Genomic DNA, 22830 nt, shown 5'->3' with positions numbered 1-22830 from the left:
GCGAAAGTGGAATAACTAGATCGATGGTCTGGGGCCGAAGGGTCTGTTTCCATGCTGTACCTTTCGATTAATTGATCCTTCAAAATCACTGAAAAAGGGTCCTTAGCTGAATGTCACCTATCCATGTTCTCCAGCGATGCTGCCTGGTCCACTGAGTAAATCCAGCACATTGTTTCCTACAAAATCACTTCTACATTTAGGTTGAAATGAGCCCTTAGGTCGAACTTGCCCTTGCTGACCAACAAGCCCCATCTACACTAGTCCCACCTGTCTGCATTTGGCCCATATCCTACTAAACCTGTCCTATCCATCCCCCTGCTTCTTGAATGTTGCTCTAGTACCTGCAAGTAGTACCTGCATGAGTTTACAGGCCTGTAAGAATTTAATTGTTCCATTTCCAGTACACATAATAATTAAATTCTCTTGAATCCTAACAGTGGTGGGGTTGCCTTTGGGCAAGGGTGAGGGAACAGTATTGACCACGCCAGCGCTTCCAGCACCAAACGTCTCTGCAATCAGCCATGGTGACACCTCCAAGTTTGTCCCAGAGCAACTCACAAGCTCCATGGAGATGGAAGAGGAGGAGGAGGAGGATGAAGAGGATTATTCAGAAGACTATGAGCTCTCGGGATCGGTGGAGCTTCAGGATGGTGTATCTATACCTAAAGGTATGTAAGATCTCAATAACATCACCTTTAGCCCACTGTTCAACGCGGCACATTCCAGTAACTGCAGACCCTCTTAGCAAGTGTGTTGGTAAGTTTATCGTCATGTGTATTGAGGTACAGTGAAAAGCTTTATTGTTCCATGCTAGAGTAGGTGATATGGACCTTTAGTGGGGCTTTTGAAAGGGACATCGATCAATGATGGAGATGAGTTTAGTTGTCGTTTAAACTCCATACAAACTCCGTACAGACAGCACCCGTGGTCAGGATCGAACCCGGGTCTCTGGCGCTGCAAGTGCTGTAAGGTAGCAACTCTGCCACGTGCCACCCAGTTGCCTGATAACAGCTAGGAGGAAACTGTCCTTTTTACTGTAAATACCTTTGATGTCTAACACCACATAATTGGTTTCAAATACCCCTGGGCAGATGGGGATGGGTAAAACCTGTGAGATATGACTGGCCCTGTTTGGGGTATCCCTATCTTGTAAAAGGATTAAGAAAGCTGCCAACGCAAGGACCAAGCGCAGGCAAGTGGGACTAGTGTAGCTGGGGCATGTCGACTGGTGTAGGTGAGTTGGGCTGAAGGGCCTGCTTCCACACTGTTCCACTCTATGACTATGACTCTATTAAATGGTTCAAAGGATTAAATGGACACAGAGTCCTGGAGTAACTCAGTGGGTCGGGCAGCATCTCTGGAGAACATGGAAACAGAGTGCTGGAGGAACTCAGCGGGTCAGGCAGCATCTCTGGAGAACATGGACACAGAGTGCTGGAGGAACAGCACCTCATATCTCGCTTGGACAGAATAACACAGGACTAGCGTGAACAGGGGATGGCTAGTCGGCGCGGACTTGGTGGGCTGATGGGTTTGTTTCCACGCTCTAAACGCTGTTTCTACGCTGTATCGCTAAACTAAAATGCTAAATAACATCCGTTGACTTTGTGTTGGCAGTGCAAGCGGTCGTCAAACCCCAAAACAAAGAGCGGAAGAGAAAGGGCTCGAAAAAAGGAAAGGGCAAGAAAAATAAAAATGGGAAAAGGAGGAAGCGGGATCCGTGTAAAACCACGTACAAGGATTACTGCATCCACGGTGAATGCCAGTACCTGAAGGAGCTGAAAGCGCCGTCGTGCATGTGAGTGAAGCCCTACGCTGAGGCTCGGTCTATATATCGTTGATTAATGTTATCGAAACACACTGCATGGAAGGTTTAGACTTATTTTTCTCACGTGTACCGAGATACAGCAAAAAGCTTTGTTATGCATGCTATCTAGTCAAATCAGATACTCCTCCCCTTCCCAGCTCTCCCACAAGCCTACTGCCTCCGCCTCATCTCTATTTCCCGACCCCCCCCCCCCCCCCCACCCCCCTCCCCGACATCAGTCTGAAGAAGGGTCTCAACGTGAAAAGTCACCTATTCCTTCGCTCCATAGATGCTGCCTCACCCGCTGAGTTTCTTCAGCAGTTTTGTCTAGAAACATAGAAACATAGAAATTAGGTGCAGGAGTAGGCCATTCGGCCCTTCGAGCCTGCACCGCCATTCAATATGATCATGGCTGATCATCCAACTCAGTATCCCGTACCTGCCTTCTCTCCATACCCCCTGATTCCCTTAGCCACAAGGGCCACATCTAACTCCCTCTTAAATATAGCCAATGAACTGGCCTCAACTACCCTCTGTGGCAGAGAGTTCCAGAGATTCACCACTCTGTGTGTGAAAAAAGTTCTTCTCATCTCGGACTTCGATTTTTCCAGCATCTGCAGTTCTTTCTCGGCAAGGCCACTAGCATAATCAAGGACAAGTCTCACCCTGCCCACTCCCTCTTCTCCCCTCTCCCCTCGGGCAGGAGGTGCAGAAGTGTGAAAACACACACCTCCAGATTCAGGGACAGTTTCTTCCCAGCTGTTGTTAGACAACTGAACTGTCCTCTCCCCAATGAGAGAGCAGTCCTGGCCTCCCATCTACCTCACTGGAGAACCTTAGACTATCTTTAATCAGACTTTACTGGACTTTATCCTTTACTAAATGCAGTGGCGCAGCGGTAGAGTTGCTGCCTGACAGCACTTGCAGCGCCCGTGACCCAGGTTTGATACTGACTACGGGTGCTGTCTGTACGGAGTTTGTACGTTCTCCCCATGACCTGCGTGGGTTTTTTCCGAGATCTTCGGTTTCCTCCCACACTTCAAAGACGTGTAGGTTTGTAGGTAAATTGGCTTGGTATAAGTTTAAATTGTCCCTAGTGAGTGTGAGAAAGTGTTAATGTGCGGGGATCGTTGATCGGCGTGGACTTGGTTGGCCGAAAGGGCCTGCTTCCATGCTGTATCTCTAAACTAAGCAAGTTAAGCTGAACTGACACCCATCACTTTCTCCAACATTGATCTTAAGTATGTTTAATATGCTGGATGTGATTCCATCAACCACTCTGTGGGGGAAAGCTCCACATTCCCACCCCTCTCCACCATGGGAGCTTCCTCCGAATTCCTGCCTGAAGCTCTTAAGTCATAGGAGCAAAATTAGGCCATTTGGCCCATCGAGTCTACTCCACCATGCTCTACCTTTCCCTCTCAACCCCATTCACCTGTCTGCTTCTTAATCTTTGACACCTTTACTAATCAAGAACCTGTCAATCTTGAATTGAAACATCACCTACCCATGTTCTTCAGAGATGCTGCCTGACTCATTGAGTTACTCCAGCACTCTGTGTCCATGTTCTCCACAGATGCTGCCTGACCCACTGAGTTACTCCAGCACTCTGTGTCCATTTTTGTAAACCAGCATCTGTAGTTCCTCGTTTCCATCCTCTGAGTTCCTGTTTGACTTGTGAGCGTCTTCTGGTTGCTTCCCAAGGTTTACATTTCCCAGATGTAGACGTTGTATTTTCACAACTATTCTATTAAAGCACATGCCTGGTTCCTGCAGCCCACACAACTGCTCCAAATAAGGGGATTCCAGGTTGTTAATCCCTTCCTAATAGTCATAGAACAGGAACAGGCCCTTCGGCCCACGTTGTTTGTGCCAAACCTGGTGCCATGTTCTAATCTCCACCTCCTGCCCATGATCCATATCCCTCCATTGCCTGCACATACATGTCAACAGTATGTTATTGCCGTGTATCCCAGATGTGTCTATCTAAAAGCCTTAAATCATATTGACTTTAGTTTAATCCTGATTATTATGTGTGTAATTGCGTTAATCGGCCTGTGAAGATCATAAGTAATAGGAGTTGAATAAGGCCATTCGTCCCATCAAGTCTACTCCACCATTCAATCGTGGCTGAACTATCTCTCCCTCCTAACCCCATTCTCCTGCCTTCTCCCCATAACCTCTGTCACCCGTACTAATCAAGAATCTATATTTCTCTGTCTTACTGATGACTTGGCCTCCACTGCCTTCGGCTGCAAAGAATTCCACAGATTCACCAACCTCTGACTAAAGAAATTCCTCCCTAAAAGGATGTCCTTTAATTCTGAGGCTACGACCTCTAGTCCTAGACTCTCCCATTAGTGGAAATATCCTCGCCACATCCACTCTATCCAAGCCTTTCACTATTCTGTAAGTCTCAATAAGGTCCGCCCCTCACCCTTCTAAACTCCAGCGACAAAAGCTCGTCATATGTTAACCCACTCATTCCTGGGATCATTCTTGTGCGGCAGCAAGTTAGAATGTTGTTATTCTGTTGTGGTGCATATGACAGTTAATCTTGACTACCTGTTGGAGAAACTCAGTGGGTTCACCAGCATCTATGGAGCGAAGGAAACTCTACCTGCCCTTGTCCCCTTGTCTTGAGTGCTGCTGTGTTATACAGGCCAGAAATGTGTCCATCCTCCAGTCTTGCAAGTCTGGCCGACCCATGTGAGTTCACGGCTATTTGATTTGCGTGTTCCACCTGCTGAGCTGTTTATTTGCATCCCTCCCATGCAGATGTCTTCCTGGCTATCAGAATGAGCGATGTGGGATTCAGGCTCTGCACACGGGCAAAGACAAGGAGCACTTTGACGACCTCTCGGTGACGCTGATAGTTGTCGGAGTATCTCTACTCGTCCTTGCCCTGACTGCTGCGACCGTCACTGTGGCTTTGTAGTAAGTATAACTTCTACACATTTTGTTGAGCGCTCGACTCTATCATCTCCCCCACTGGTGTGTGCAACTATTTAGCGTTACACACAGTAAGATTGTGTGAAATGGAGTTTGCTTTCTCACAGGCAGAGCGAGATATTTGGTTTAATACAATGAACATTTGACAGCACTGGGCCTGTACTCGCTGGAGTTTAGAAGGTTGAGGGGGGACCTCGTTGAAACTTGCAGAATAATGAAAGGCATAGATAGAGTGGATGTGGAGAGGATGTTTCTGCTGGTGGGAGAGCCTTGGACCAAAGGTCGTATTCTCAGAATTAAAGGGCGCTCTTTTAGAAAGGAGGTGATGGGGAATTTCTTTAGTCAGAGGGTAGTGAATCTGCGGAACACATTGCCACAGAGGGCTGTGGAGGCCAATTCAGAGGATATTTTTAAGGCAGAGATAGACAAATTCTTGATTAGAACAGGTGTCAATGGTTATGGGGAGAAGGCAGGAAAATGGGATGAGCAGAGATCAGCCATGAATGAATGGCGGAGTAGACTCAGTGGGCCGAATGGCCTAATTCTACTCCTATAACGTGAACATATTAATGTCACGTATACCAAGATATGGTGGAAAAACCTTCTTTTGTGTGCTATTCATTCAAATGGCAGTATACATGAGGCAGTATACACAAGTACACCAAGTGGTGCAAAGAAAAAAAATACCAACATGCAGAATGTAGTGTTACAGCGTAGACACAATGAACTACAGGTGCTGGGATCCTGCCTAAAACACAAAGCGTTGGAGTAACTCAATGGGTCAAGCAGCATCTGCGGAGGACATGTATAGGCGTCGATTTGGGTCAGGCCCCTTCTTTAGACACTTGACACTTCTGCAGACTCTGAAGAAGGTTCCTGACCTGAAACGTTGCCTCTCCATGTCCTCGAGAGATGCCAGCTGACCCATTGAGCTATTCAATACTTTTTGTGTTACAGTGTAATTAATGCAGTTACAGAGAAAGTGTAGATTAAAAAGTGCAAATACAAAAAAAACGTACAAACGGGTTGGCTGGAAGCTCGGGACTACACCTTTAACTTCTGAGAAGATCAATAAGCAGTCTGACAACAGCAGGAAAGAAGCTGTTCCTAAGAGATGTGGTACATGCTGTCAAACGGCAGTCACGGTGGCGCAGCCGTAGAGCTGCTGCCTTACAGCGAATGCAGCGCCAGAGACCCGGATTCGATCCTGACTACGGGCGCTGTCTGTATGGAGTTTGTACGTTCTCCCCGTGACCTGCGTGGGTTTTCTCCGAGATCTTCGGTTTCCTCCCACACTCCAAAGACGTACAGGTTTGTAGGTTAATTGGCTTGGTAAATGTAAAAATTGTCCCTAGTGGGTGTAGGATAGTGTTAATGTGCGGGGATCCCTGGTCGGTGCAGACCCGGTGGGCCGAAGGGCCTGTTTCCACGCTGTATCTCTAAACAAAAGGTTTGCCTGATGCGAGATGAGAGAGTAGGGATTGACCAGGGTGTGTGGTCCTTGATTATGTTGGCTGCTTTCCCGAGGCAGAGTAATGGGGGGCACAGTGGTGCAGCAGTAGAGTTGTTGCCTCACTGACATGGAGTCGATCCTTAGTATGGCTGCTCTACGGAGTTTGCACGTTCTCCCTGTGACCACATGGGTTTCCTCCCACACTCCAAAGACGTGCACGTTTGTAGGGTTTATTGGCTTCTGTATATTGTCCCTCGTGTGTAGGATAGTGCTAGTGTAGGGGGTGATCGCTGGTCAGCACGGACTCGGTGGGCTGAAGGGCCTGTTTCCACACTGTTCGTCTAAAGAAGAGAAAGCCATCTTGACTACCCTATCGACCCGTGGCACTACTTTAAGGGAACTATGTGCCTGGTTCTGCTCTGCTCTACTCCCTAGGGACCTGCTATTGGAATGGTGCCGTCCCAAAAATCGCCAAAAACCACAACACCATCTGGGACAAAGCAAGTCTCCGACACCATAGTATCCCCCCCCCTCCCCCCCCCAAGGAGATGAGGAAACACTTTTTTTCACAGAGAATTGTGAGTCTTTGGAAATCCCTGCCTCAGAGGGCGGTGTAGGCCTGGATATTTTCAAGAGAGAGCTAGATAGGGCTCCTAAAGATAGCGGAGTCGGGGGATATAGTGAGAAGGCAGGATTGGGGATGATCAGCCATGATCACATTGAATGGCGGTGCTGGCTCGAAGGGCCGAATGGCCTATTCTTGCACCAATTGTCTATTGATACAGCGTGGAAACAGGCCCATCGGCCCAACTTGCCCACACCGACCAACATGCCCCATCTACACAAGTCCGACCTGCCTGCATTCGGCCCATATCCCTCAAAACCTGGTCCTAACCACGGACCTGTCCAAATGTTTCTTAAACATGTGGTGATAGTACCTGCCCCAACATTCTCCTCCACTGGCTCATTCCATAAACCCACCAGCTTTGGTGTGAAAAGTTTTGTGAAAAAAATAAAGCTTCTTATTAAATCTTTCTCTGTTGCTACATCGTAACCAGAGGTCAAAGTATCCAAAACTATAATTGGCATTTCCGAGATTCACTGAACCGTTAGTTCCTTGGTTTGACTGATTGTCATTTCAGGTGAGGATATTTGCAAAGATTGGGACTTCCAAGAGTAACTCAGCAGGTCAAGCAGCATCTCTGGAGAACATAGATAAGGTGTCGTTTCAGGTCGAAACCCTTCTACAGACCAACCGAGTTATCATTTCATACAGTGTGGAAACGGGTCCTTCAGCCCAAGCTGCCCATGCTGCCTACAGACCAACCTGAAACGTCACCTGTCCACATTCTCCAGTGATGTTGCCTGACCTGCTGAATTACTCCAGCACTTTGTGTTTGTGTGTGTGTGTGTTTACGTTATTCCTTCTCTGGTGTGGGAATGCTTTTACTTTCATTGTCTTGTTTGATCTGTTGCAGCTTGAGGAAGAAAATGAGAGCTGAGCGTGAAACTGTGAACGAAGAGAAACAGAAACTGAGATCGGAGAATGGAATCGTGGCTTAAAAATGTAAGTCCGTGTCCCTCTGGCGGGGTCATTCTTCCGAGTAGATGCAGAGTCATAGAGCGCAGTGACAGGCCCTTCGGCCCAACTCCTCCATGCCAACCAAGTTGCTGTGATTTCCCGCACTCTGGGTTAAAGACTATTCAGCCTATCTATTTCGGGGCACATTGAAGCTGCGGTAGAAATGCTGCCTTACAGCACCAGTGACCCCAGTTCGATCCTGACTACGGGTGCTGTCTGTACTGAATGTGCACATTCTCTGTGGGTTTGTCCCTGTGACTGTGTGGGTTTTCTCCGGGGTGCCCCACACACTCCAAGGTCATTCAGGTTTGTAGGTTAATTGGCTTCTGTAAATTGTTAGCTGACCCGAGTGTGTAGGATAGTGTAGTGTACGGAGTGGTCGGTGGTTGGCATGGACTTGTTGGGCCGAATCTGTATCTCTAAAATCTAAAATCTATTCCCCTCAAGATGTTATACTTTATGACTCTACGTAGACAGGTACATGGATAGGATGGGTTTACAGGGATATGGGAGGAGGGACGAGTGTCGAATGGGCATGCTGGGCAGCATGGGCAAGTTGGGCTGAACGACCTGTTTCCACACTCTATGAAATTATAACTCTGTTGGAGAAACTCAGTGGGTCAGTCGGCATCTCTGGAGAACATGGACAGTCATAAATTCATACAGCGTGGAAACAGACCTTTCAACCCAACTTGCCCACACTGACCAACATGTCCCATCTACACTCGTTCCACCTGCCCGCGATGGCCCATATTCCTCCAAACCTGTCCTATCCTTGTACCTGCCTAAATGTTTCTTCAACATTGCGACAGTTCCTGCTTCAACTATCTCCTCCGGCAGCTCGTTCCAAACGTCCACCACCCCTTGTGTCAAAAAGTTACCCCTCAGTTTCCTATTCAATCTTTCCCCTGGTTCTCGATTTCCCCCATTCTGGGCAAGAGACCAGATCTATCTTTATCCAAGCTATTTCTCTTATTCCCTTTATTTCATCTCGGCTGGATTACTGTAACGCACTCTACTCTGGAGTCTCACGAGCTTCGTTGGCTCGTCTCCAGTTGGTCCAAAATGCTGCCGCTCGCCTTTTAACCGGAACTCGAAAGAGGGAGCACATTACGCCAATTTTGGCCTCCCTTCACTGGCTCCCAGTGCACTTTCGAGTTCATTTTAAAATTATTTTATTTGTTTTTAAATCATTGAATGGCCTCGCCCCGCCTTACCTCTCTGAGCTGCTCCACCTATACGCTCCTGCCCGGTGCCTCAGGTCAGCGGATCAGCTGCTCCTTGAGGTACCAAGGTCTAAGCGGAAGCTCAGAGGGGATAGAGCCTTTTCTGTTGCTGCCCCGGCACTCTGGAACACCTTGCCGCTGCAGATCAGACAGGCCCCTTCATTGTCCATCTTTAAATCCTCCCTAAAAACTCACTTTTATTCACTGGCTTTCGACACTGGCTGAGACATTGTTCCTGTTTTTAGTGCTTTTAATGTCTTTTAATTTTTTACTGTTTTTATAGTCCTGTCGTCTTAATGGTTTTAGTAGTTTGTAATAACTTTTTGTTGACTTTCCATGTACAGCACTTTGTGGTAACTGATGTTGTCTAAAAGCGCTTTATAAATAAAGTTATTATTATTATGATTTATACACCCCTATAAGATCACCCCTCATCCTCCTGTCCTCCAAGGAATACAGTCCTAGTCTGCTTGACCTCTCCCTGTAGCACAGGCTCTCAAGTCCTGGCAACATCCTTGTAAATCTTCACAGCACTCTTTCCAGTTTGACAACATCTTTCCTATAACATGGTGCCCGAAACTGAACACTATACTCTGAATGTGGCTTCACCAATGTCTTATACAACTGCAACATGACCTCCCAACTTCCACTGTATACTCAATACTCTGACTGATGAAGGCTAATGTGCTAAAAAGCCTTGACCACCCTATCCACTTGTAATGCCACTTTCAAGGAACTATGTACCTACACTCCTAGATCCCTCTGCTCTACATCATTCCCTAGAGCCCTGCCATTCACTGTGTAGGTCCTGCCCTTGTTAGACATCCCAAAATGCAACACCTCACATTTTTCTGTATTAAATTCCATCAACCATTCCTCCGCCCACCTGGTCAATCGATCCAGATCCTGCTGCAATCGTTCACAACCATCTTCACTCTCTGCAAAACCACCCACTTTTGTATCATCTGCAAACTTGCTAATCTTGCCCTGTATGTTCTCATCCAAATCATTGATGTAGATGACAAACAGTAACGGGCCCAGCACCGAACCCCGAGGCACACCACTAGTCACAGGCATCCAGTCCGAGAAGCAACCTTCCACCATCACCCTCTGCTTCCTTCCATGAAGCCAATTTTCTATCCATTCCGCTACTCCCCCTTGAATCCCATGCACTCTAATCTTCCAGGGTAGCCCATCATGCAGACAGGTGACGTTTTGGCCTGGGATCCTTCTTCCAACAGATTGTAGTAGAGGAAAGCTGGAAGAGAGGTGGAGGGAATAGAAAATGGGATTGGTGTAACATGGGATTAATGGTGGGATGGATCAGGAACAAAGGCCCTGTTTCCACTGAATAAGTCCAAGGCAGAGTCTATTAGAGGCAGGATATTTATCATTGAATTAGTTCTAACTGGTGTTGATTTTTTTCTTGTTGCAGAAAGGTCAACATTGGACATCTGGAAACTGAAGACCACTATATCTAACGCAGTCATAGAGACATACAGCACTGAAACAGGCCCTTCGGCCCAACTTCTCCACGCCGACCAAGATGACCCAGCTGAGCTAGTTCCATTTGTCTGCAATAGATCCAAATCCTACTAAAACCTGTCTAAATGTTCCTGTTGGAGTTATTATTACACCTGCCCCACCAACTTCCTCTGTCAGCTCATTCCATACACCCACCACTATCTGTGTAGGGAAATGTTTCCCCTCGGGTCCCTATTCAATCTTTCCCTTCTCATATTAAATCCATGCCCTCTAGTTCTTCATTCCCCTACTCTGGGTAAAAGGCAGTGCATTCATCCTATGATGATCTTGTACACCTCTATAAAATAAACCCTCAGCCTCCTGTAATGCAAGGAATACAATCCTAGCCTACCCAACCTCTCCCTGTAACTCAGGAAGCTCCAGAGGTGACTTCATTAGCCAGTTAGGATTGTAGTCGAAATCCATGAAGATCCGATGAGTTTCTCCCAGCAGTATTTGCATCTTGTATCCCAGCATCGTTGAGATCCAGTAACTCCACTGCCTGCTCATTGTTTCGTAGCTGAAACTGAGTGTTTAACCGGACTTTAGGTTCGAAACCCGCATCCCCCTGACTCTGTGCAATGTGTAAAGTTCCACAGTGTAGGAGCTGTCAAATTCTATATGTGTCATATTTATTTGTTATTTAATACTATTTAAATATTTTTTTTATGCAAATAGATTGTATTGGAAATTAAACAATACCACAATAAATTTATTGAATGAAGCTATGGCGTTGTCGTGGTGTTGGTTAAAGATTATGACACAATGTTTAGTTTAGAGATACATTGTGCACATTGGCCATTCGGCCATCCATCGATCCCGGTACGCTAGCACTATCCTACACACACTAGGGACGATTTATAATCTTTATCGAAGCCAATTAACCTACAAACCTGCGCGTCTTTGGAGTGTGGGAGGAAACCGGAGCATTGGGTGAAAACCCACACAGTCACGGGGAGAACGTACAAACTCCGTACAAACAGCACCTGTAGTCGGGATTGAATCCGGGTCTCTGGCGCTGTGAGTCAGCAACTCTACCGTTGCGCCATCGTGCCGCCTACTATAACACTCCTACTTCTGAGATCGGAATGAAACAATGCTTTTCATTCTTTCACCCAGTGGAATGCAGTCTATTTTAAGAACTTTTATTTCAAATTCCTTTTCAACAAATACCTTTGTCAAACCAACACCTCTTGGGGACTTTAAAAAAATGTTTTTTCTGTGTCCCGGCAACATTCTGATAAAAGCCTGCACTGGCAGAACAACTCATGGAAATTCCCCACCCAGCATCTCATGCGGAGAGGCACAGATCACACCATTGGTATTTTTCAGAAACTTTGTAAGAGGGAAGCAGTGGTAAAGAGCAGGGTTCGATCCAGACTACAGCTACTGTCTGTGCGGAGTCTGTAAATCTTGTGATCACGTGGGTTTTCTCTGGGTGCTCTGGTTTTCTCCCACATCCCAAAGACGTACAGGTTTGTCGGTTAATTGGCTAGTGTAAAGCTATAAATTGTCGCTAGTGTGTAGGGGAGAGCTCGTGTACGGGTGTTTCCACGCTGTGTCTTTAAAAACGAATTCATCGACCCCGAATTGTCCACTTGCTCCGCAGCTGCTGCCTGACCCACTGAGTTCCTCCAGCACTTTGCGTTTTGCTCAGCATCCTCGTACAAATCTTCCCTGCACTCTTTCCAGCTTTTGATTCCCTTAAGTCTTGACATCCTGTTGAACGGTAGCCAAAACTGAACACAATATTTCAAGTGCTGCCCACCAATGTCTTAAATAAGACTTTGGACTTCGGAGATACAGCGTGGAGACAGGCCCTTCGGCCCACCCAGTCGGCGCTGACCAGTGATCACCCCGTCCACTTGTTCTATCTTACACACTACACCTGGCGGAGGTGATGACCTGCTGCCTTGTGCCGCAGTAGGTAGAAGATAGGACTGTTCGGTGAACTTTTGTAACTTTTTCTGTGCCAAAATGTGGCAACACATGAGATTGATCCTTGGGATGGCGGGACTGTCATATGAGGAAAGATTGAAAAGACCAGGCTTGTATTCACTGGAGTTTAGAAGGATGAGGGGGTATCTTATACTAAGAAACATATAGAATTATAAAAGGACTGGACAAGCTAGATCCAGGAAAAATGTTCCCAATGTTGGGCGAGTCCAGAACCAGGGGCCACATTCGTAGAATAAAGGGGAGGCCATTTAAGACTGAGGTGAGAATTTGTGGAATTCCCTGCCACTGAGGCCAGTGGAGGCCAAATCACGGGATGGATTTAAGAGAGAGTTAGATAGAGCTCTAGGGGCAAGTAGAATCAAGGGATATGGGGAGAAGGCAGGCACGGGTTATTGATTGGGGACGATCAGCCATGATCACAATGAATGGCGGTGCTGGCTCGTAGGGCCAAATGGCCTTCTCCTGCACCTATATTTCTATGTACGCATATCACTGTTAATAGAAACAAGTGGCAATAAAGCATCATTCGATCATTAGGGACAATTTACAGAAACCTACTTGGTTACTAAATTAACCTACTAAAAGTTGGCCTTTGAGGTGTGGGAGGAAACCGGAGCATCCGGGGAAACACACGCGGTCACAGAGAGAACGTGCAAACTCTACAGACAGCACCCGTAATCTGGCGCTGTGAGGCAGCAGCTCTACCGCTGCGCCACCGTTTCCAATGACAACACCTCCACCCAATGGCAACACCTCCAACTCTACACTGATGCCCTGCAAGAATGCATTCTCAGCTGGAGATTTTGGTTCACGCATTCATTGCGATCTTTCAAAGGGGAAGTTGGATGAATATTTGAAATGGGATAACTTGCAGTGGCAAAGGGAGAATCTGGACATGTGATATTTTGTCATAGTCACTGGATATGAACTGGAGCAATAAAATTCTTACAATGCTCCTTTACAGACATATTACCACATCAAACAAAAGCTATACACAGGGTTTTATTATTAGGTTTATTATTGCCCCGTGTACCGAGGTACAGTGAAACGCTTTGTTCTGCATGCTATCCAATCAGATCAGATAATGCTATACACAAATACAACCACGCCAAACTCCAGTATAATAGGTAGAGCAAAGGGGAAGATACAGAGTGCAGAATATAGTTCTCAGCATTGTAGCGCATCAGTTCCAGAGACAAAGTCAAATATCCACAATGGGGTAGAGGTGAATCGGACAGTACCCTAGCTTATGGAAGAACCGTTCAGAAGCCTGATAACAGAGGGGAAGAAGCTGTTCCTGAGTCTGGTGGTGCGCGCTTTCAAGCTTCTGTAGAAGGTGGGACAGGGACAAGTCTTTGATTATGTTGGCTGCTTTCCCAAGGAGGCATGAAGTGTAGATGGCGTCAATGGTCTGGTTTGTGTGATGGACTGGGCTACGTCCACAACTCTTGTTTATTTGCAGTTTTGGGCAGAACTGTTCCCAAACCAGGCTGTGATGCAACCCGACAGAATGCTTTCCATGGTGCATCTGTAGAAGTTTGTAAGTGTCACAGGAGACATGCTGAATTTCTTCAGTCTCCTCAGGAAGTAGAGGCGTTGGTGTGACCTTGGTTGTCGCATCATTGTGGTTGATCCACAACAGATTGTTGGTGATATTAACGCCAAGGAGCTTGAAGCCCTGAATCCATTACACTTCGGCACCTTCGATGCTGATATCAATTTCCATTCACCACCCTCAACCGCTCGTCTTTGATTCCCCTGCCCACAATAGCAGTTGGATACAGGTGAGATGGCAAGGTGAGGCAGCAGTAGAGTTGCTGCCTCACAGCACCGGAGACCTGGGTTCAATCCTGACTACGGGTGCTGTCTGTACTGAGTTTGTATGTTCTCCCCAGTTTCCTACAACACTCCAAAGATGTGCAGGTTTGTAGGTTAATTGGCTTTGGTAATATTATAAATTGTCCCAAGTGTACAGGATAGGGTTAGTGTATGTGGTGATCGCTGGTCGGCATGGACTCGGTGGGCCGAAGGGCCTGTTTCCATGCTGTGCCTCTAAAGTCTAAAGTGAGGGGTGGGGATAATAGACAATAGACAATAGGTGCAGGAGTAGGCCATTCGGCCCTTCGAGCCAGCACCGCCATTCACTGTCATCATGGCTGATCATCCACAATCAGTACCCCATTCCTGCCTTCTCCCCATATCCCTTGACTCTGCTATCTTTAAGAGCTCTATCTAACTCTCTCTTGAAAGCATCCAAAGAATCGGCCTCCACTGCCTTCTGAGGCAGAGAATTCCACAGATTCACAACTCTCTGTGTGAAAATGTTTTGCCTCACCTCAGTTCTACATGGCCTACCCTTTATTCTTAAACTGTGACCCCAGGTTCTGGACTCCCCCAACATTGGGAACATGTTTCCTGCCTCTAGCGTGACCAATCCCTTAATAATCTTATCAGTTTCAATTAGATCCCCTCTCATCCTTCTAAATTCTAGTGTCTACAAGCCCAGCCACTCTATTCATTCAACATATGACAGTCCTGCCATCCCGGGAATTAACCTCATGCATCTGCCCACTCACCCACCCTATCCAAATCACCCTGCATTCTCATAGCATCCTCCTCACAGTTCACACTGTCCCCCAGCTTTGTGTCATCTGAAAATTTGCTGATGTTACTTTTAATCCCTTCATCTAAATCATTAATGTATGTTGTAAATAGCTGCGGTCCCAGCACCAAGCCTTGTGATACCCCACTAGTCACTGCCTGCCATTCTGAAAGGGACCCGTTAATCCCTACTCTTAGTTTCCTGTCTGCCAACCAACTTTCTAACCATACCGGCCGGTACCCTACCCCCAATACCATGTGCCCTAATTTTGCCCACTAATCTCCTCGGTGGAGTAATTGACAAAACGCACAACCCTTTGTGTTTTGCAGATCCCAGCATCTGCAATTTAGACAATAGACAATAGACAATAGGTGCAGTAGTTGGCCGTCCGGCCCTTTGTGCCTGCACCCACCGTTCAATATGATCATGGCTGATCATCCACAATCAGTACCCCGTTCCTGCCTTCTCCCCATAACCCCCGACTCCGCTATCTTTAAGAGCCCTATCTAGCTCTCTGTTAAAAGTATCCATAGAACCAGCCTCCACTGCCCTCTGAGGCAGAGAATTCCACACTCACAACTTTCTGTGTGAAAAAGTGTTTCCTCGTCTTCTTTCTAAATGGCCTACCCCTTATTCTTAAACTGTGGCCCCTGGTTCTGGACTCCCCCCAACATCGGGATCATGTTTCCTGCCTCTATCGTGTCCAAACCCTTAATAATCTTATATGTTTCAATAAGATTCCCTCTCATCCTTCTAAACTCCAGAGTAATTTCTGCCGACTTTATTAAAAACGAGGGCTTTTCAGAATTAAGAGCCTTTCAGCTTGACTGATGTGCATAGCTACATCGCTGAAAAGTACTAGTAGGACTAAATGCTACAACAGATTTCTGTGTTGCATTCATTGTGATTTAGGCATATGGCACGGAAACAGGCCCTTCGGCTCATCAAGTCTGTCCGGACCAGCAATCACAGGGAGAACGTACAAACCCCATACAGTCAGCACCCGTAGTCAGGATTGAACACGGGTCTTTGCATTGTAAGGCAGCAACTCTACTGCTTTGCCACTGTGCTGCCTACTACGATAGCCTGGATTTTGTAGGATGTACAGAGCTGACACAAACCTTTTGGTACACACCACTGCTCACCCTCTCCATCTCCATCCCCCCTTCCCCATCCCCACCTCCTTTCTCAAACCTCCCCCTGTTTATCCTGGTTCCCCTCCAGCATCCCTGGGTTCTGTCCAATACAGAAAGCATATATTTTGCTCTTAATGCTGCTCTAATTTAGTTTAGAGATACAGCGCAGAAACAGGCCTTTCGGCCCACCGAGTCCGCACCAACCAGCGATCCCCGTACACTAACACTACCCTGTACACTAGGGACAATTTACAAACTTTACCAAAGCCAATTAACCGACTAACCTGAATGTCTTTGAGGCATGGGAGGAAACCAGAACACCCAGAGAAAACCAACACAGGTCACAGGGGGACAGCACTCGTAGTCAGGATGGAACGCGGGTTTCTGACTCTGTATGGTGGCAATTCTACCGCTGCGCCACCGTGCTATCCTCTCTCATATTTTATGCATTTTGGGACAAATTTCCTGTAATTAAGTTAAGAAGAGGACAGAAGCCGTTGGCTCACAGCTCCCCAATCAATCATGACCCCGGGTGCTGAATGTGTGGAGTTTGCACATTCTCTCCGACCAGACGGGTTTCCACCGGGTTGTCTGGTTACCTCCCACATCAATAAGACATGCAGGTTTGTAGGTTAATTGGCCCTCTGTAAATTGCCCCCTAATGTGTAGGGAGTGGATGAGAAAGTGGGATTACATAGAACTAAGTGTGAACAGGCGATCGAGAGTCAATAGACAATAGGTGCAGGAGTAGCCCTTTGAGCCAGCATCGCCATTCACCGTGATCATGGCTGAACATCCCCAATCAGTACCTCGTTCCTGCCTTCTCCCCATATCCCCTGACTCCGCTATCTTTAAGAGCCCTATCTAGCTCTCTCTTGAAAGTGGATACCGGCCTCCACCGCCCTCTGAGGCAGAGAATTCCACACTCACAACTCTCTGTGTGAAAAAGTGTATCCTTGTCTCCGTTCTAAATGTCTTACCCCTTATTCTTAAACTGTGGCCCCTGGTTCTGGACTCCCCCAACATCGGGAACATGTTTCCTGCCTCTAGCGTGTGCAAACCATTAATAATCTTATTTGTTTCAATAACGTGGTGTGGACTCGCTGGGCTGAAGGGCCTGTTTCCATGCTGCAACATTCAATGTGAGGAGTACAAAATGGGTTGGGATAGGTACAGTATATTGTAAATGGGTGGTGCAGACTCGATGGGCCGAAGGGTGTATCTTTACGCGGCGAGTCTCTGTGATTTTTGTGCAAAGGATTTGTGGGCAAGAGCAGTGAGAGCGGGTTGGTGTGGAGGAGAATTTCTAGCAGAGACCCGAGGGCCGAAAGGCCTGTGTTGATGGAATTCTGTGCAGTGTGAGATATGTGGACGGCTTGATTGTAACCATGTACAGTCTTTCCGCTGACTGGATAGCAAGCAACAAAAAAGCTTGTCACTGCACCTTGGTGCACGCGACACTAAACTAAACTAAACTAAACTAAACTAAACTAAACTAAACTAAATATAACCTGCAGAATGGAAGTTTACCGTTTACGATAATTGTGTCACACACGAGTTGTGACTGTCTTTCTGTCACTAGCACTAGCATTGTGCAGTGAATGTGTTAGTCATGGGCTGCGGTTTTTATAGTTCCATTTCCCCGCACTAACAACTGAATGTGTCCGTTTCCACCTTTGATTCAAACTATTAACCCCACAAGTTGTTAATGTGGTATTTAACGATAGTAATGTGCCTGTTTACAGCCAATTAAAATTGAAGCTCGAAATTAGAAATTGTACCGGGGTCAGTGGGTCACTGTGGCATCCGGGGTCACTGTTAAAAATAGGTCTTTTATTTGCTCTTGTTTATTCTTGGCTGTTCCCGCAACACGCGTTTATATTAACCCTGTCCTCAATCAATGTTTTCTAAACACGAGGGCAATTGATAAAGGTGAAAGCCTTGGTCTTTTCTTGCCTCAGGTTCTCTCCCCTCTGCTTTCAGTCTGAAGAAGGGTCCCCACCCGAAACGTCACCTAGCCCTTTTCTCCAGAGATGCTGCCTGACCCGTTGAGTCACTCCAGTGCTTTGCGTAGATCTTGGGTATAAACCAGCATCTGCAGTTCCTTCCTGCACAAGTGAACTTTTCCCCAGGGGAGGGCATTCCAAAACTAGAGAGCATAGGTATAAGGTGAGAGGGGAGAGATTTGAAAGGGAAGTGAGGGACAACGTGGGTGTATGGAGCGAAACTGGCCATTCCGCCCAACATTCAGACATTCACACAGCACATAGAATGCACCCATGGGGGTACAGTAGATAGCTTTGTTTTGCAAGCTATGCAAAGGCAGGGAAAAGGGACGAGCATAGATGGGGCATCTTGGTTGGCCTGGCAGAGTTGTGGTCGCAACCCAGGCCATTACGCAAAACAACCTCCCTTCCGATGACTCCATCTGCACCCCACGCTGCCTCGTCAAGGCCAGCAGCATAATCAAGGTCCAGTCGCATCTCGATCACACTCTCTTCTCCCCTCTCCATCTGGAAAGAGGTACAGAAGTGTGAAATTACAACCCTCCAGATTTTTTTAAACCAAATTGGCCATTTGACCCATCAAGTCCACTACACCATTCAATCTTGGCTGATCTATCGTTCCCTCACATCCCAATCTCCTGCCTTCTACCCATAACCCCTGACACCCGTACTAATCAAGAATCTATCTCTCAGCCTTAAAAATACCCGTCTGTGACAATGAGTTCCACAGATTCCTCCCCCCCCCCGACTAAAGAAATTCCTATTTATCTAAAGAAACGGCTTTATATTCTGAGCCTATGGCCTCTGGCCACTAGTGGAAACATCCTCTCCACATCCACTCTATCCAGGCCTTTCACTATTCGGTAAGTTTCAATGAGGTGTCCCCTCATCCTTCTAAACTCCAGTGAGTACAGGCCCAGCGCCGTTAAACACTCATCATATGTTAACCCACTCATCCCTGGGATCATTCTTGTAAACCTTCTCTGGACCCTTTCCAGAGCCAGCACATCCTTCCACAGATATGGGGCTCAAAACTGCCAAGTCCCTTTGCACCTCTGATTTCTGAATTCTCTCCCCATTTAGAAATAGTCTACGCCTTTATACCTACTACCAAAATGCCCGACTCCACACTTTGCTACACTGTATTCCATCTGCCACTTCTCTGCCCACTCTCCCAACATGCCCAAGTTCTTCTGCAGAGTCCCTGCTTTCTCCACACTTCCTGCCCTTCCACCTATTTTCGTATAATATCCACAAACTTGGCCACAAAACCTTCAACCCCCCTCATCCAAATCATTAATATACAACGTGAAGAGTAGCGGCCCCAGCACCAAGCCCAGCGGAACTCCACTAGTCACTGGCAGCCAAGCAGAAAAAGCCCCCTTTATTGCCACTCTTTGTCTTCTGCCATCCAGCCAACCTGCTATCCATGCTAGTGTCTGCCCTTTGATCTCATCTTCCTTAGCAGCCTTATGTGTGGCACCTTATCAAAGGCTTTCTGAAAATCTAAGTAAACAACATCTACTGACTCTCCTTTGTCTGTCCTGCTATTTATTTAATTCCTCAAAGAATTCCAGCAGATTCATCAGGCAAGGTCTCCCTTTCACAAACCCTTGCTGACTTTGGCCTTTTTTTATCGTGCGCTCTAAAACCTTACCAACCACTGAAGTCAGGCTAACCAACCTATAGTACACACTATTTTGCTTTGTTCAGGGACAGTTTGATCCCAGCTGTTATCAGGCAACTGAACCATCCTATTACCAAAGATAGACACAAAATGAGGAAACACTTTTTCACACAGAGTTGTGAGTCTGTGGAATTCTCTGCCTCAGAGGGCGGTGGAGGCCGGTTCTCTGGATACTTTCAAGAGAGAGCTAGATAGGGTTCTTGAAGATAGCGGAGTCAGAGGATATGGGGAGAAGGCAGGAACGGGGTACTGATTGTGGATGATCAGCCGTGATCACGTTGAAGGGCTTGAAGGGCCGAATGGCCTACTCCTGCACCTATTGTCTATTGTCTATTGTCTAAAATGCTGGAGTAACTCAGTGGGACAGGCAGCACCTCTGGAGAGAAGGAATGGGTGACGTTTTGGGTCAAGACCCTTCTTCAGACCTGAAACGTCACCCATTCCTTCTCTCCAGATTTGCTGCCTGTCCCACTGAGTTACTCCAACATGTTGTGTCTATTTTCAATTTAAACCAGCATCTGCAGTTCTGTCCGACACATCCTACCACCATCTAGGGAGCGGTCCTAACCTCCCATCTACCTCAATGGAAACCCTAGGCCTCTCTTTAATCGGACTTCACTGGACTTTATCTTGCACTAAATGTTATTCCCTTTATCCTGTATCTGTACAGTGTGGACCTTTCCATTATAATCGTGCACAGTCTTGCTGCTGACTGGATAGCACGCAACAAAAAGCTTCTCATTGTACCTTGGTGCACGTGACAATAAACTAAACTAAACGGAGCTACAGTAAACAGGCAATACTTCAAGAGTCAATTCAAGAGTATTTTATTGTCAAATGTCCCGGATGGGACAATTAAATTCTTACTTGCTGCAGCACAACAGAATATGTGAATATGTAAAAACGGGGAAAAAAGAACAATAAATAACAAATATAGTACAAATAACAAATAATAATATAGCAGCTGTTCCTGAACCTGGACGTTACAATTTTCATGCTCCTCTACTTCATATGACAGGGAAAGTTCAGTCGAAGCACTGACTCGTGAACCATAAAGCACTTTGCGGCTTCAGATTATCCCGCGACAGGATCATTTGTGGTAAAAGGACACTTGATTATTTTCAGCATTATTGTTTTAATTACCATCAATTATTACCTGCATATGTATGTTTGATGTGCCGTGCAGATGTCTCTAGTCCTAAATCTATCTTGTCCATGGGCTTCTCCAAGTGTCTTATGAAAGTTGGAATACTGGGGGAGTGCCGCATTGTGGGAGGGGTGCTACCGTTTTTTTTACCGAAGATAAATGTAATCAATTTTGAATCTTGAATTTTGTACAATACAAAACAGTACAGGTACCAGCAAACCCACCACCATAGTGCAAAGTAAAACAAATATTCTTAAATAACAAATATACTGAGTATATTTCACTGTATGTCATGTTGTCTCAACTCCACAGACTCCATAAACTCCATAACTGTCACTGGATGTCATGTTGTCACTTGCGGGCGGAGCACCAAGGCAAATTCCTTGTATGTGAATACTTGGCCAATAAACCCATTCATTCATTCATTCATTAAACAGCTTTGTTATAATCCTTGTCAAGAATACATTCCACCCCCTGTTGTGCCCAGTAGTCCCGGAAATCCACCAGGGTACCTCTGGTTCTTGATTCCCCTACTCCACGTAAAAGATTGTCTATTCACCCTGTCTATTCCCCCATGATCTTATACACTTCTATAACATCACTCCTCATCCTCCTGCGCTCCAAGGAATAGAGTCCCAGCCTGCTCAACATCTCCCTATAGCTCACGCCCTCGAGTCCTGGCAACATCCTCGTAAATCTTCTCAGCCCCCTTTCCACCTTAACAACATCGATCTTCCAATCTACCTTATAGCAGCCTGCACTTTTTTCATCTGCATTTTCTTTGTACCTGTAACACTATATTCCACACACTGGTATTTTTATCTTTGCACTACCTGTTCTAGTTGTGAATAGCTTAATTGTACTAACGTTAGGTCTGATTTGACTGAATAGCTCACAAAGTTTTTTTACTGTACCTCAGTACACGTGACAAGAATAAACCAATGCTAATATCAAAGGTAATGCCATTTTCCTGTTTATGTCTGAGCCGGGTGATTTTGATATAACATGTACTCTGTTTAGTCCAGTTTAGATTAGTCTAGTTTAGTTTAGTTTAGTCTAGTTTTAGTGCCACCAGTGAAAAGCTTTTGTTGTGTGCTAACCAGTGAGTGGAAAGACTATACATGATTACAATCGAGCTGTCCACAGTGTACAGATCAGGGTAAAGGGAATAATGTTTAGTGCAAGATAAAGTCCAGTAAAATCAGGTTAAAGGAAGTCCGAGGATCTCCAATGAGGTAGATGGGAGGTCAAGACCGCTCTCTAGTTGGTGATAGGATGGTTCAGTTGCCTGATAACAGCTGGGAAGAAACTGTCCCTGAATCTGGAGATGTGCGTTTTCACACTTCTGTACCTCTTGTCTGATGGGAGAGGGGAGAAGAGGGAGTGACTAGTGTGGGAAAGGTCTTTGATTATGTTGGCTGCTTCACCGAGGCAACGTGAAGTGTAGATGGAGTCTAATTTAGTTTGGTTTAGTTTAGAGATTCAGCGCGGAAACAGCTCCTTCAGCCCATCGAGTCCGTGTTGACCAGTGATCCCCATACACTAACACTATCCTATACACTTGGGACAATTTATCCATTTTACCAAAGCCAATTAACCTACAAACCTGTACGTCTTTGGAGTGTGGAAGCCAACTGGAGCACCCTGAAAAAATACACGTGGGTCTCAGGAAGGATGTAGAAACTGCATGCAGACAGCACCCGTAGTCAGGACCAAACCTGGGTCTTTGGCGCTGTAACACAGCAACTC

The 22830-nt window shown here is 46.4% G+C and overlaps 1 protein-coding gene across 3 annotated transcripts in view; it reads left to right on the top strand.

Annotated features, from left to right (window-relative positions):
* The window catches only part of LOC129702481 (amphiregulin-like), a 33716-nt gene extending 22448 nt beyond the window's left edge, over window positions 1–11268 (top strand). For all 3 annotated transcript variants that reach the window (XM_055644218.1, XM_055644225.1, XM_055644211.1), the window contains exons 2-6: window positions 438–668; window positions 1618–1798; window positions 4586–4744; window positions 7691–7779; window positions 10456–11268. In XM_055644218.1, the coding sequence (XP_055500193.1) occupies window positions 438–668; window positions 1618–1798; window positions 4586–4744; window positions 7691–7775 (656 nt within the window). In that variant the 3' untranslated portion in view covers window positions 7776–7779; window positions 10456–11268. The remainder of the gene's footprint in view (window positions 1–437; window positions 669–1617; window positions 1799–4585; window positions 4745–7690; window positions 7780–10455) is intronic.
* Window positions 11269–22830: the final 11562 nt, after the last annotated feature.

The sequence above is a fragment of the Leucoraja erinacea genome, chromosome 1 (genome assembly GCF_028641065.1).
Source record: "Leucoraja erinacea ecotype New England chromosome 1, Leri_hhj_1, whole genome shotgun sequence".
NCBI lineage: Eukaryota > Metazoa > Chordata > Chondrichthyes > Rajiformes > Rajidae > Leucoraja > Leucoraja erinaceus.
Note: the sequence above shows the minus strand (reverse complement) of the source record. Positions and strands in the feature narration are given on the sequence as shown.